Below are 13,087 nucleotides of genomic sequence, written 5' to 3' on the forward strand. Positions count from 1 at the left end.
TGTATAACCAAGAGTTCGTAAATATACAAATATATATATGTGACCCAGTCTGAGAAAACCGGTATGTCAGCAGATTCAATTTTTCACCCAGAACACAAAGCTACATGAATAAACTATCTAATTCCACAATAAAAATCAGCTAGACTTGAGTGGTCTGGTTTTGCTGGCTGCTTTTCCCAAGCCCAGTGGCGATCTGTACGAGTGGTGTGGAACCTTAATGGAGCTCTGGTCAGTCTGGGGATGACTATATGTGGCTGTACAGCTCTGTGGTGTTGAATAAGTACCTCTGCTGTGAATTTCCTTTCATTTTAGCCAATTTCAAGACCTCAATGACCCAAAACTTGGCCTAATTCATCCCTTTGCCGTCCTTTTCAATTTTTGAACACCATCTTGCCCGCCTCCCAGGGTCCCCACCTCCCACCCATTTTGCAGCTCGCCTGATACAGTCAACGTCGGTTTTAAAACTATCTAAAATGGCAGGAAACTTAGTTGCTGGCTACTTGCACAGTGGATGCTCTGGAAGGTAAGGAATTGGTGTAAAACGTGTGAAAATTTGGTACAAATAGCTTCAACCACTGGCGAGCTACAACACACTAAATACTTAAAACTGGCATTTCTCGATACTTTTAAATAGGCGATAAGCCCGGTTTTCCCACATATTATGAACTCTTTTGATATAACTGAGAACATACAGCCACTATAGTCAAACTCACTTTGTCTTTATAGTCAGGTTTATCTCACTAGGAGAGTCACTGGGAGAAACTGCTCGGTCCAAGCTAACATTAGACCCCAGACCACCTAGTGCTGAAGTACGGAACACCAATGATGGCTGCTTTCCAATCGATGAGGCCGATGGAGGACGTGAACTCTTAATGGACTCGGGTTTGGCCTCTGCCTTTATCGCTGCTACTTTAGATTTTCTCTTGTTCCGTCTTGACCTATTGATGGGTAACTAATACGTTTGTATGTTAAACAAACATACTTGTCTCTTCCTTCCTCTTCTTTTTTAGCTTCTTCTAAAGCTTGTTTTTGTCGCTGCAGCTTCTGCTGTTCTTCTCTTCTACTAAGTAAACAACAGGTACTATAAATACACTGTACAACATATTACACTATAAACTACATGACTAATGTAGTGAAACCTGTTTATCCTGGTCATATTTGGGTCATAATTTTCTGGCAGGTGAGTATATTAGTGAATTACACAACTCTGTGGCATTTGGGGATCTTTATCATAGATATGTAGGTGACCTTATTATACAGTGACCTGATTAGACAGGTTAAAATGTAGCAATATTAGCTACTAACTGTCGAATCTTTTCTTTTCTTGCTTTTAGTCTTCTGGCATCAATTTGAGCCTTCACCTCTTCACTGAGTGCTTCATACTCATCCTCTGACAGCTGGTCTAGTCTGGCTTCTTCATCCCTTTGAGCCTTCTCTTCAGCTAAACGACGTTCTTCTTCCATTCCTAACATGGACAGACACTAAATTGAACAATTCTAACATAAAACAATAGAAGCATATTAATAATCATCTAAAACCATTTGTTTTAAAATCAACTACTCTAATAGAGCACACACTACTTATATTGTAGAGAAGTTCTACTGTATATCATATTGTGAACTAACGTTCTCTGTTAAGTCTTTCCTCTTCAATTACCCTCTCACGATGTTTGATCTCATCTAGTGTCATTTTGAGGTTGACAAAGAAAATGTATTTACGATTATTAGTAGCCTTCAGAATAAGAGCAGCTATGGTCTGGTAGGTAGAGATGAATTGTGAGGTCAGTCCATCAAACACTGCACCCTTCTGACAATCCGGTTGCTAAAACAAGAACAACAAAATGACATTAAATAAAATACAAATATCAAAAGTACCTGTAATCGTTCTGATAGTATTTCTACAACACATTCTTCAGGCAAACGGGTAGGCATTAGTGTGTTGTTGGGTATATTTAAAGAAGTAGTGTTACTGACTGGGTCTATTTGAAATGGCTGTGGAGATTCACACTGCAAGGTACCTACAGGTTCACTGGGTAATGGTTGTTCAGATTTGTCCTTGTCTCCTTTCTTCTTTGGGGCAACGCTTTCGGTGCCAGTAACATTTGAAGCTGGAGTGTTCTCAACTGGAGCAATCATTGCCTCTATGCAACTCTCCCTAGCTCTTTTACCTGCCGAAGTGTTGGCTTTTGAAATAGCATCAACTATGACTTCATCAATGTTTAGGACTTTTCCACCATACGTCTCAGCTAGTAGACCTGCCTGTGTAGTCTTACCACTCATCACTGGACCATATACTATTATCACTACCCCTCGTCGGGTCTCAGCTAATTTTGCCTCAGGGGAAATATCCACTCCCATGTATTTAGCAAGAGCAGTGCACACTGGAGAGTTCTGTAACTCAACCAAGTCTTCACCTTGCTCAAGTTTACGTAGCAGATGAGATGTAGACTCAAATGCTGTAATGTTTGTTATTGGAGGAGACAAGCTGATACTACTTGTAAGTGAAGTACTCTGAGGTACATCCAGCATCGGTGCTGATAAAAAATCTCCTTTAGGTTTCTCAACTTGTAGTTGTGAATTAGAAGGTGTAATATCAGCCATGGAGGGTGAGCTATCAGCTGGAGCTGAAGAGTCTGGCTCAGCCAACAGTGAAGATCTTGCCTTCACATTATATTGCTCTGACTCATAAGCACTGATCAGTTCTGCAGGTAGTTTATCACCTACTTCCCTTGGTGGCAGTAGTATAGTCTTCTGTTTGCTGTAGCCCTTAACCCATCTCAGGATCTGTGTAAAAAAGTGGAACATAACATTCAACACAGAACCAGATGACAGAACCTCAATAGGATCACCCATATGACCAAAACAGGCATACTAAAGAGATTTCGCCACAGTAACTACATTACGAAATACAAATCTTCACCTCCTCTTCTTCAACATACTGAGTATCATACTCTAGGGAGTAGATCTCCAGAGGGAATGATGTGGGGTTGGTGATGAACACATCCTGGTAGTCTCCCTGTGAGAAGGGGAAGACTGGACCAAACTCCAGTAATGGTTGACTGAAACTGATCCTTGGTTCACTGCCCACTCCCTCCAGCTGTAATACATGGTCACTGTTTGGGTTCTGTGCAACTTTAATAGGAATTTGTTTGGTATAGGTAGCCTAAATACAGATAATTCCAAATAAATCACAACAACAAAAAATCTTACCTCTTCCGAAGGCATAAACTTCAGTTTAATGTTCACCCATTCTCCTGGCTTTAAGAGGCCAGATACTGGATGTAACTCAAAGCAATTCAATTCTTGCGGCTCCTTGATCTTCTTCTTGAGGTGTAAAGGAACATACTTTGGAGGCTATGATAAGCGATAACACTCAAATAATCAGGGCAGAATACTAAATATGTTTACAATACCTTTTTCTTCGGTTTTTCAGTTATAGCACTCCATTCACAACTATGTATAAACAGTATGTACTATGGGAAATTATATAATAAATTACCTTATATGGTGATGATTCCTAATCCTGATGGTGACCACTTTACACTGGCCACACTGGATGGTGTCAAAGTTTACATGATCTGTTGACAGGGTGAGGTCAGGTAGTGTGACTATGGCTGTCATGTTTAACCAGTAAACTGGACCACCCACCAGCTAGATAACACAACAACACATTCATATACATGTATGCACACAATATGTACATAATATTCTGTACATATAGATGTACCTACATTCATACCATGCATACACTGAAAAATCTAACAGCTTATGTCTGAACTAACATTAAATGGAAGACGAGCTTCAACCTTTCCCATTGCACAGTGGGCTGATGCAGGATCAAACTTGACCTTAAACTCAATGCTCTCACAGTCAGGGGCTCCAGGTAGATTCTTGACCCGTTCCACAATATCAACAGAGAAGCCAGTATTGTGTAGTGTTGTGTGGGATGAAGTGAAGGAGATCAAGGGGTAACCAATGTTTGTCAGTGTAACAGAACGATGGTCAATACAGCCGTACACCACATAGCCAAAGTCCAGCACAAATGGAGGCATCTCTGGTCTTTGAACAAAACAAATTATTATAATGAGCTTTTCTATAAAACCAGAAACTTATCTGGAGTATTAACTTAACAAAGTACTCTAATTAGAGCAACCAGAGTGCGACAAGTGCATATCTATCAGTCCGTCTGTCAGTCTATATATTATTATGCATACCGTGGCTTGGCTGATTTCTTTCCTGATGTCTTAGCACTAGAGATCACATCATGATTCTCCACAGCAAATTGCTTTACAACATCCTGCTCCATCAGTCCAATGTTCTCCATATAATTTCCTTCATGTAGCCTGGGAAGATTCAATGACAGACGAGGAAACACTCCTTCACCAACTAGAGTGATTGTTTCTGGCTTAAAGTGGGCAACTTTGACCTATGACAAAGTACGTACTACTGTAGTATCAAAATTTGAATTTCATACCTGAAAAGATTTGGAGAAAGTGTCTGGTGTTCCTGGCAAATATCGAATAGTCAATTTTTGTTGTTCCAGTGCAGGCAGAGAGCCCTTGACAATAATGAGATGTAGAGGCAGGTGGCTGACACAGGTCAGTAACTTACGGTAGCAGGTGAGACTGTTATTCCACCAGCAGAGAGGTCTCCACTCTCTGGTACACCCACTGTAGTGAAGTTGAAGGTCACCTTTCCAACATTAGTCAGTGTTATCTCCTCCTTGATGACTTTGTCATAAAGCTATTTGGTATGTTCCCATGAAATACGTAGTACACACAAACACACACACACACACACATGCATGCATACACAAGCACACAACAATACACTTTACACACATACCTGTGTGCCAACATCCACGATAGTTTTACTAAACTTGTACTCAACACGTGATGCTTCACCAGTGAGTGTCAGCCTATATGTAGGCCCTCCTTCCACCTTACAAGCAGCCACTACACTGCAGGCTATGTCAGCATGACCATAGAACATGAACTGAACTTCTTGGGATTGGCCACAGGGCAGTGTTCCATGGAGTGGCAGGATGTCAAATATCTGTAAGAAAATGGGATCATCAGTGGTACACACTCACACGCTCACACGCTCACACACACACACACAAACTTGCTCTATTCCAATGGGCACAAAAGGATCAATGACCAACTCCCAAGGTTGTGGCTGATTACTATCACTAACAGTACTATTGGTAGACTCATCAGCTTTACTCTTTTTATCATCCTTCTCAGGACTGCCAACATCTTCAGAATACACCGACTGAGCTAGCACCTCTCCTGGGTGCTGCAGAGGGCACATTTCCCCTCGGTCTTCAGCAACAGCATCACTCTTAAAAAGAAGTTTACTGTGACGACTTGAATCATCTAAGATGATATTGGGACGCCTTGGTGACAGTTTGGCTGCAACTGTTACCTCCTTAGGAGGTAATTGTTCTGTTGCTGAAGGTGATTGTGGTGCTGTGTCTTTCACCTCCTCTCCTTGTCCTTCTGTTTCTTCTTTCTGTTGCTGTTCTTGTTGATGGCTTGATTTACTGGCTACACTCTCAGGCTCTGAATGATGACTATCATCAAGTTCTTGTTCCTACAGAAATACATGTAGTAGCAACACAGCCAGTACGTAATATCTTCATATTAGCTATGAACGTGTAAGTATTGTGGCCTTATGTCAGGATACAACAGATCTTAGTTACACGACTGACATTGACTGTTCAATTAGAGCATTCTGTTACTGTTGGTGTGTGTTCTATTAAGAGTGGTTAAATAAAATAATGGGAATGAAAAACTCGTGTGTGTATGTGTATGTACGTGTGCGTGCGTGCGTGCATGCATGCATGCGTCTGTGCCCTTCTCTGCCCTATACACCCCACATACAGTTTTCTTGCTGTCTTTGACAGATTCAACATCATCTTCCAGTTCACTATTGACATCAATTCCCTCATCATCATTAGCTGGGTCACTCCTCACAACTGGCGGCTGCTCTAAGAAGTACCAGTGGTAGCGTACAGGAAGTGGACTAGTATTGGTCATCATTACAAACAGGCTGGACTCAGTGTCATTGAGAATACAACCAAAATCAATCTGTGTAAGAGATGGATTACGTATGTATGTACTTATGCACCTCAAACGCACACACACACACACACACACACACACACACACACACACACACACACACACACACACGCAGAGGGCCGCAAAACAGTAAGTACTCAACTACCCATAGAAGGCTGTACAAACCTATACCATTACACAAGTATAGTTCACATTGGCTTGAAATTTGCTTCACTAGTGTAGCACAGGGTCCCCATGCAACACACACAATGATTACATACATACATCATGTACAAATGCTAGTACGTATGTGCAGTACCTCTTGCTTTTCAAACTGTACATTAGGGAAGTGTACTTCACTCTTTAGGGAGATATAGTCCTACAGGTACAGTGATTTACACATAGCATATGGCATTAGAGCTACCTTGTGAGGATGTTCTTTGTAAGACACTTCAATTGAACTATTGTGTGTTCGACTGTGTCTATCAGGACGATAAGCTGGGTCAAACTGGAGTAGTAGCTTAGCAGCCTCATCGACATCTAGTCTTAAATCCTACAACAAGCATAATAATTCAAATCAAATACATGACCACATTACACAAGGATTGTATACAAATATCATGTCAGCACATAACATTACTTACCAATCTTGGCACTGCTCCATCACCAGATGCAAACAGGAAAGGATAGTTTGAAGTGAACATGGCAGTCATTGGCAATGGTGACACATTTAAAACTCCAAAATTCTGACTCAGCACTTGCAGCTTACTGCCAGGAGGCTAAAAATGATCAAATCATATACTCCTTATAGGTTTAATGTGTACGTACCAGCACTGACTGAAAGTGCAATTCTTCCTTAGAAAACTTCAGTAATGGACTGATAAAATTAGCGGTGATGTCAACAGACATGATATGCTCCTTATGAGGAGTTCTCCCAATTATTGCATAACACAATAGCTTCTCCATGGCTGTCTGAGGGCTGTGGACAAGTCATAAATATTGTCTGCAAGCATATAGTAATATCAAATTAACCTTAAGCAGTGGCCCTCTATTGTAATTGTCTTTGACTCTTGGGGATCAAGTTCTAGTTTATCAGGGACCACTTGAAATATTGGTCTCTTTGACGTATTAACTGCCTTGTAAGTTCCCTATAAATTGTGAAAATGATGTATGTGATACTGATTTTGAAATACAGCATTATATATCAAAATACATTCTAATAGAGCAGTTGTATACATCATTGGTTTACATCATTGGTTTACCGTAAGGCCAACATCCAGTGTATCAGTGGTTTCATTTGCTATTTCTGCTCGGCGGAGTTTAACAATGGAGAAGCCCTCAGTAACCCAGTAGAGGGAATGTTTGCGGCGGCCACAGTTGGTCAACACAAACTGTTGACTACATGGTCGACTGCTGAAGTGTGGCCCCAGGTCAACCATTGGGTATAAGAGTGGTTGACTGACTATGGTGGTACCCAGGCCCTCTGCTATCAAATTAAGTGTGTGACTGACTCCTTGAAACACCACCACTGTGAGCTTGTCGGAAAACCTACACAAAAACAGATAAGTTGCACACTAAATCACACATACACTACATAAGTAGCTAATTCACAACAAAGCTACCATATACTGTACAGTTTGCCATGCAGGCACCAAAATCTTTGTTGGGCAGTAAGGTGAAGCATGAGAGCAATTTCTATAAACGAATATTTTATGCAATTTTGTTCACAATCTCAAGCTTCTAGGTTGGCTTCATCCATCTGATCACAGCTTACTATAGTGCAAACAAACATTCGAATAGTGAGTTACTGAATTGAATAATGTCATAACGAACGAATAGTCAAATAACCGAATAATCGTTTCGGCACTAATCTGAACGTTGTTAACTGAACTGTGGAAGTGACTGTTCTATTAGAGTATTTTGCCTAAAGTGTATCTTCTATTAGAGTACTTTAACTGAGCTCTGTATATAATGTATGGGCTTTGTTTTCTGAACTTTTCCATTATCTGAACACACCTAGGTCCCAATGGGTTCAGATAATGGACGGACCATTGTATATAGAGGTAGTGGTGTCATTGCAGGGCCTCTAAGTAAGAAATGATTTTGCAGCAAGGCCTTCTGCAAGATTTATTACACAGCATACAATTACATCTACAGTTTATACTTATCCAAATTCTCAGTTAACTGAACTACAGAAATGACTGCTCTATTAGAGTAGTGATTGTTCTATGATGGTAGATGATAATATTGATATATTTTTAAAATGTTTTTTCTGCTATTTTAAGGTTATTTATACACAGTTTCAGAGGTATGGACTTTTTTCAGACTTATGGACCACCCCTGGTCCTAAGGGGTTCAGATAACTGAGGTTCCACTGTAATATATATTTACCTAATGCAGTCATCCAGTTCTGCTGCTACAGTTAGTTCTAGAGTACCTTCAGCTGGTACCACACCAGTCACTGGATCCACAGAGAACACAGTCCTATCCCTAGTCTGAAGAAAACACAAACACATGTACAGGATTAACTAAAAAAGCACTGCATGAACAAAAACATATTTATTTTAAATTTGTGGGAAAATTCTACTATTGTGAGTGTCATAGACAATATACACGTAGTTTTCACATGCATGTGTACAAACACAGTACACACTAATCCATACCATGACACACTCAAACTCAGCATTGATGACAGATTGGTTGGATAGTTTGATAGTCTTCTTCACTGGAGTCAGTACAGGACACTTGCCCCAGTTAAGGTGGGTGGGGCTAATACTGACCACAGGACCCTCTCCAATGTAGTGTAGCTCAACATCAAGTGAGTCTGACCCACCGAGTATCATGAATGACAATTTGCTCAGCATTTCACCAAGACGTTTGACCTCTATCTGAATAGGGACCTTCAGTATGGAGTTTGGCATTATCACTCCCTGTGGGTTGAATAGTTAGACCATGGGTGTTGTGTGGTATGTGTACCTTGGGTGATGTGCTTGAGTAGGCAGCAAAATCATCTTCAACCTATGGATATGCAACAAAGTAAATATCTGAACATTCATCATGTATGTATACACACATGCGTGCGTGTACACACACACACACACACGTACTCTTAGTTGTAGCTCATATCTAGCTGGTAGTGTAGTAGAATTCACCAACTCGGCATATCGAATACAGGGACATCCAATGAAACATCGTCCATAGTCAATAAATGGAGACACCAAACTAATCTGGGGTACCACTGACCTGAACACAATAAAAACATAACAATACAGTGATCACAGAGTGATCACATCACATACACACATGTGCACACTCACTTGGCAGTGATGGGTAGTGAGAACACTTCTTCTCCAACTCCCTCAACATCCACCACTAACACTATTGAATAGTTCTTGATATTCAGAGGAGTGAAATCCACCTGTGTGACAATGTAGTACTATACTGTGTTCACCACTTGTACATACTTCAGACACACATAGTTGTGTAGGTACACACACACGCATGCACACACGCACAAAATAGGTGTACTGCTAGATTCCGTACCTGTATATCTTGGGAGAGATCAGGAGGGATGGTACCAGATCTTGGTCTGATTGCAAACTCCTTCACAAGAATAGCAACAGCTGCAGATGCTGCAGTATCAGACCCCTTGTTGTTGGTGTTATTGTCCTGTTGTGGCTCCTTTGTACCATCACTGGGCACACGAAGACGATATGTCATCGGAACTTCAGATGTATTACAAAGGGTGACTTCAGCAGTATTCACAAACCCTGGATAGAGTAAAAGTCATACAATTTCCATACACTATACACCTATAAAAACTAGACATACACACATACGTAACTTACCACAAGAAACTACTCCAAATTTTATTTCTGACACATCAAATTGAAATGTAGGGCCAATCACTTTACCACTGCAGAGGAAATGTGTGTAACTGTAGATATAGCCACACCCACCTAATATGCAGCTTCACTGGATCAGGTGAGCCATCTGCTCTCAGCAAGAATACCTCATCAAATTCTCCCAGGACAGCCGAGCAAAATGAAATCTACAGAGCAATTTAAAAAAAAATTGTAAAAATAATAAATACAAGGAAACTTAAGAACAACACTAGCGTCAATTTATTAGGCGTCCATATTTCCAGGTCAGTTTGTAGATACCTTAACTACGTAAGTATCTGTATTACATTACTGCTGTCTAAACTAACAGGTTCCATTGTTGTACATAGTAACAGTGTATAGTTACCTGAATGACTTGTAGACCTCCTGGAAGGAGCATTCCTTCATGGGGTGAGAAGGTGAAGTTGGGACCAAACAAAGAATTAGATGATGGAGTGATATTGTACATTGCATCAATGCCGCCCTTGTTCTCAAGAATGACCTGTATTTACCATTACACACATTACAACCACATAATGTACAGTGTACATATATACCTTACCTCATAGGCATGTGAAGAGTTTACAAACACATTTTCAATGTTTAGTGAGTCAAAAGAAAACTGTAGCTTGGGTCCCAGCCCTTCACCTTTGATACGTAATGGTAGCCTGGTCTCCCTGCCTGTTACGTCACAGAAAACTGTTCTATTGTAACTATAAGGAGTTCACCACACAATGGATGGTACAGTACAATACTATTGCATGTATACCTAATAGGTTCATCTGGGGTGAATACAATGGAAACTTCTGCTTGAGAATTAGGCCATATTTCTCCCTCCTGTAGTTTTGAATACCATCTAATGGTTGCATTGTAACATTCACACATACCAATGGTTCGATGCTAATGATCTCATCGTAGTACAAAAATCGTTCATCATCAACAAATTGCTGTTAACAGGTCACTCAGTACAGTTATGATCAGTACAATAAGATTTACCTTCTTTCTGCTAGTGAATGCTCTAGTTAACATTGACATCCTATCACGTACAGTAGGGTCTCTGAAGCATTCCTTAGTGAAGGCTTCCTTAGCCAGTGATTCTTCTGCATTAAGTGTCTTCACTCGACTAGTGTGTAATAACATAAGCCAATATGTTACATAGCAAGTTGTTAATGGCATACATTTCTTTTTCTATTTGTTCATCCTCTTCTGTGGCTAGACCCTTCCATTCAAAACGCACAACCACATCACTCCGATTGTGTATTGTAACAGACCTGTGAAGCAAAATGCATTGTGTTAACATACCCAGCCTGTACCTATTTTTCTTGTGTGTAAGTACATGGTGTGTGAGCTGTGTGTGAGTGAGTGAGTGAGTGAGTGAGTGAGTGAGTGAGTGAGTGAGTGAGTGAGTGAGTGAGTGAGTGAGTGAGTGAGTGAGTGAGTGAGTGAGTGAGTGAGTGAGTGAGTGAGTGTATTATTATCCGTTTGTGTACACACAAATATATTTGTGTGAACATGTAAATACACACCTCTGGGAGGTCATGGTAATGAAGGTGTGGTCCAACTTGATAGAGCTCTTGTCCATCCTCACATTGGCATCACATGATCCACCATACAACTTGATACACACCTCCTCTCCTAAAATATTAAAATCTATACATATTACACAGCTAAATATGGTGCAACATGTGTAACATAGACACCTTGGGACCAAAAGAGTTCAAGAGTTACTGATTAAACTCTTGTTGAGACTCACCAGTGTTATAAGACACAGTTAAATTTCCAGTGTGGTCTCCAACTTTCTTTGGCTCAAAGTCAACATTTAGTTGCATGTATTCACCCACTCCTAGCGACCCTTCCATTGGCTCAACAGTGAAAGGGCTAACACAGTAGAACACAGTAAAATTACATTTAACTCCAGTCAACAGTGTACCTGGTAATATCCATTGTAAATTTGCCCTCACGGTTACCCACATTACGTACAAGTACTGTTTTTGTGGACACATATTTCACAGGAGCTGTGGGAAAATGTAACTCATCAGGAAAATCTAACACAGCTCTTGGACCAATTGCTCTGACTGGAATAAGGAACTTTTCCCGTTCTGTAATGCACACCAACTGATGGTGGTAATCCTGTACAAATACATGGCATTAATATGTGGTGATACTTGTAAAATAATATTGCTTTAACCTTTTTTTCATCTGGGATGAACTTAATGGTATAAGCAGCGACCATTCCTGGGGCTACTTTATTTCCACCTGGTTTTGGAGGGATAATAGTGAAGTAGGGAGATTCCTCGTGCAGCAACTTGACACTTCTGGCAACCTAGGAAAATACCGAATGTTGCATTAAAACAAAACCCACAACACAAAGAAAAAAAAACTTGTAAATAATGCATTTTACAACTGGTACAACGCTAACCTTGTCAATGTTTCGCAAAGATAAAGGTATTTCATAACTTGCTGGTGGTTCAAACTGCTGGAAAATAATCTCAGACGGCTGTGCATCAAACAGTGGTCTGTTTACATCAACAATAGAATCCTATAACAATAAAATATGCTGTGCTACAACCATTCATAGCTCAACATGTTATGTAAGTCTAAGTCCTTGAAATTAGGTTAGGTAATCCTAAGGCTGCAGCACATGTTGCTGTAGACCTTCAGTGCTGGTCACTGTAAAGTGTTAACAATAAAATAAAAAGTACCTTTTGGTAAGAAGTCTGACCCATGTCAAGGAACTCCAAAATTTTTGGTACAGTTGATTCACGCATTTGTAATGCAGTACGCTCTTCCGTTGATAATCCAATCTCATACATAAACGCAGAAGGAGCATACTGGAAAAACAAATGGTGCGCATTAAATAGAATTAGGCTAGTTCAAGGTTATCTCTCATAAAGCTACCATTTCGCGTACCTTCAAGTCCTTGTCCTTGTCGGGTACCCACTTTGGAACGTTGCCCATTTTGAGCGCGGTTGTGTTCAGTTTTCGGTATCCGAACACGGACGTGCTCGTAGACTGACCGTTACGTGACTGCATGATAAACTGCAATTATCCTTGATATATTCAGGTTAAAGTCATTTCAACTTCTTCGCAAAACTCCACGGGAGCCTTTTAAAATTGTTTACTACCTTCCAATGTTACTATG

At 40.4% G+C, this 13,087-nt stretch overlaps 1 protein-coding gene across 1 annotated transcript in view; it reads right to left on the bottom strand.

Moving 5' to 3' along the window:
• The window catches only part of LOC136263579 (hydrocephalus-inducing protein-like), a 31,456-nt gene extending 18,379 nt beyond the window's left edge, over positions 1 to 13,077 (bottom strand). The window contains exons 1-43 of the mRNA XM_066058200.1: positions 12,856 to 13,077; positions 12,648 to 12,776; positions 12,365 to 12,484; positions 12,134 to 12,268; positions 11,876 to 12,075; positions 11,699 to 11,823; positions 11,472 to 11,580; positions 11,124 to 11,216; positions 10,942 to 11,068; positions 10,833 to 10,892; positions 10,715 to 10,782; positions 10,508 to 10,658; positions 10,313 to 10,447; positions 10,024 to 10,115; positions 9,913 to 9,980; positions 9,608 to 9,834; positions 9,382 to 9,482; positions 9,172 to 9,307; positions 9,041 to 9,082; positions 8,728 to 8,994; positions 8,456 to 8,559; positions 7,327 to 7,612; positions 7,097 to 7,212; positions 6,893 to 7,043; positions 6,709 to 6,843; positions 6,489 to 6,617; positions 6,384 to 6,443; positions 5,885 to 6,091; positions 5,124 to 5,594; positions 4,845 to 5,054; positions 4,611 to 4,742; positions 4,474 to 4,557; positions 4,214 to 4,425; positions 3,782 to 4,058; positions 3,499 to 3,650; positions 3,413 to 3,452; positions 3,210 to 3,353; positions 2,920 to 3,162; positions 1,875 to 2,783; positions 1,626 to 1,821; positions 1,306 to 1,465; positions 983 to 1,063; positions 714 to 938 (exon numbers count right to left, since the gene is read on the bottom strand). Of these exons, the coding sequence (XP_065914272.1) occupies positions 714 to 938; positions 983 to 1,063; positions 1,306 to 1,465; positions 1,626 to 1,821; positions 1,875 to 2,783; positions 2,920 to 3,162; positions 3,210 to 3,353; positions 3,413 to 3,452; positions 3,499 to 3,650; positions 3,782 to 4,058; positions 4,214 to 4,425; positions 4,474 to 4,557; positions 4,611 to 4,742; positions 4,845 to 5,054; positions 5,124 to 5,594; positions 5,885 to 6,091; positions 6,384 to 6,443; positions 6,489 to 6,617; positions 6,709 to 6,843; positions 6,893 to 7,043; positions 7,097 to 7,212; positions 7,327 to 7,612; positions 8,456 to 8,559; positions 8,728 to 8,994; positions 9,041 to 9,082; positions 9,172 to 9,307; positions 9,382 to 9,482; positions 9,608 to 9,834; positions 9,913 to 9,980; positions 10,024 to 10,115; positions 10,313 to 10,447; positions 10,508 to 10,658; positions 10,715 to 10,782; positions 10,833 to 10,892; positions 10,942 to 11,068; positions 11,124 to 11,216; positions 11,472 to 11,580; positions 11,699 to 11,823; positions 11,876 to 12,075; positions 12,134 to 12,268; positions 12,365 to 12,484; positions 12,648 to 12,776; positions 12,856 to 12,978 (7,232 nt within the window). The 5' untranslated portion in view covers positions 12,979 to 13,077. The remainder of the gene's footprint in view (positions 1 to 713; positions 939 to 982; positions 1,064 to 1,305; positions 1,466 to 1,625; positions 1,822 to 1,874; positions 2,784 to 2,919; positions 3,163 to 3,209; positions 3,354 to 3,412; positions 3,453 to 3,498; positions 3,651 to 3,781; positions 4,059 to 4,213; positions 4,426 to 4,473; positions 4,558 to 4,610; positions 4,743 to 4,844; positions 5,055 to 5,123; positions 5,595 to 5,884; positions 6,092 to 6,383; positions 6,444 to 6,488; positions 6,618 to 6,708; positions 6,844 to 6,892; positions 7,044 to 7,096; positions 7,213 to 7,326; positions 7,613 to 8,455; positions 8,560 to 8,727; positions 8,995 to 9,040; positions 9,083 to 9,171; positions 9,308 to 9,381; positions 9,483 to 9,607; positions 9,835 to 9,912; positions 9,981 to 10,023; positions 10,116 to 10,312; positions 10,448 to 10,507; positions 10,659 to 10,714; positions 10,783 to 10,832; positions 10,893 to 10,941; positions 11,069 to 11,123; positions 11,217 to 11,471; positions 11,581 to 11,698; positions 11,824 to 11,875; positions 12,076 to 12,133; positions 12,269 to 12,364; positions 12,485 to 12,647; positions 12,777 to 12,855) is intronic.
• Between the last annotated feature and the right edge of the window lie 10 nt (positions 13,078 to 13,087).

The sequence above is a fragment of the Dysidea avara genome, chromosome 8 (genome assembly GCF_963678975.1).
Source record: "Dysidea avara chromosome 8, odDysAvar1.4, whole genome shotgun sequence".
Classification (NCBI taxonomy): domain Eukaryota; kingdom Metazoa; phylum Porifera; class Demospongiae; order Dictyoceratida; family Dysideidae; genus Dysidea; species Dysidea avara.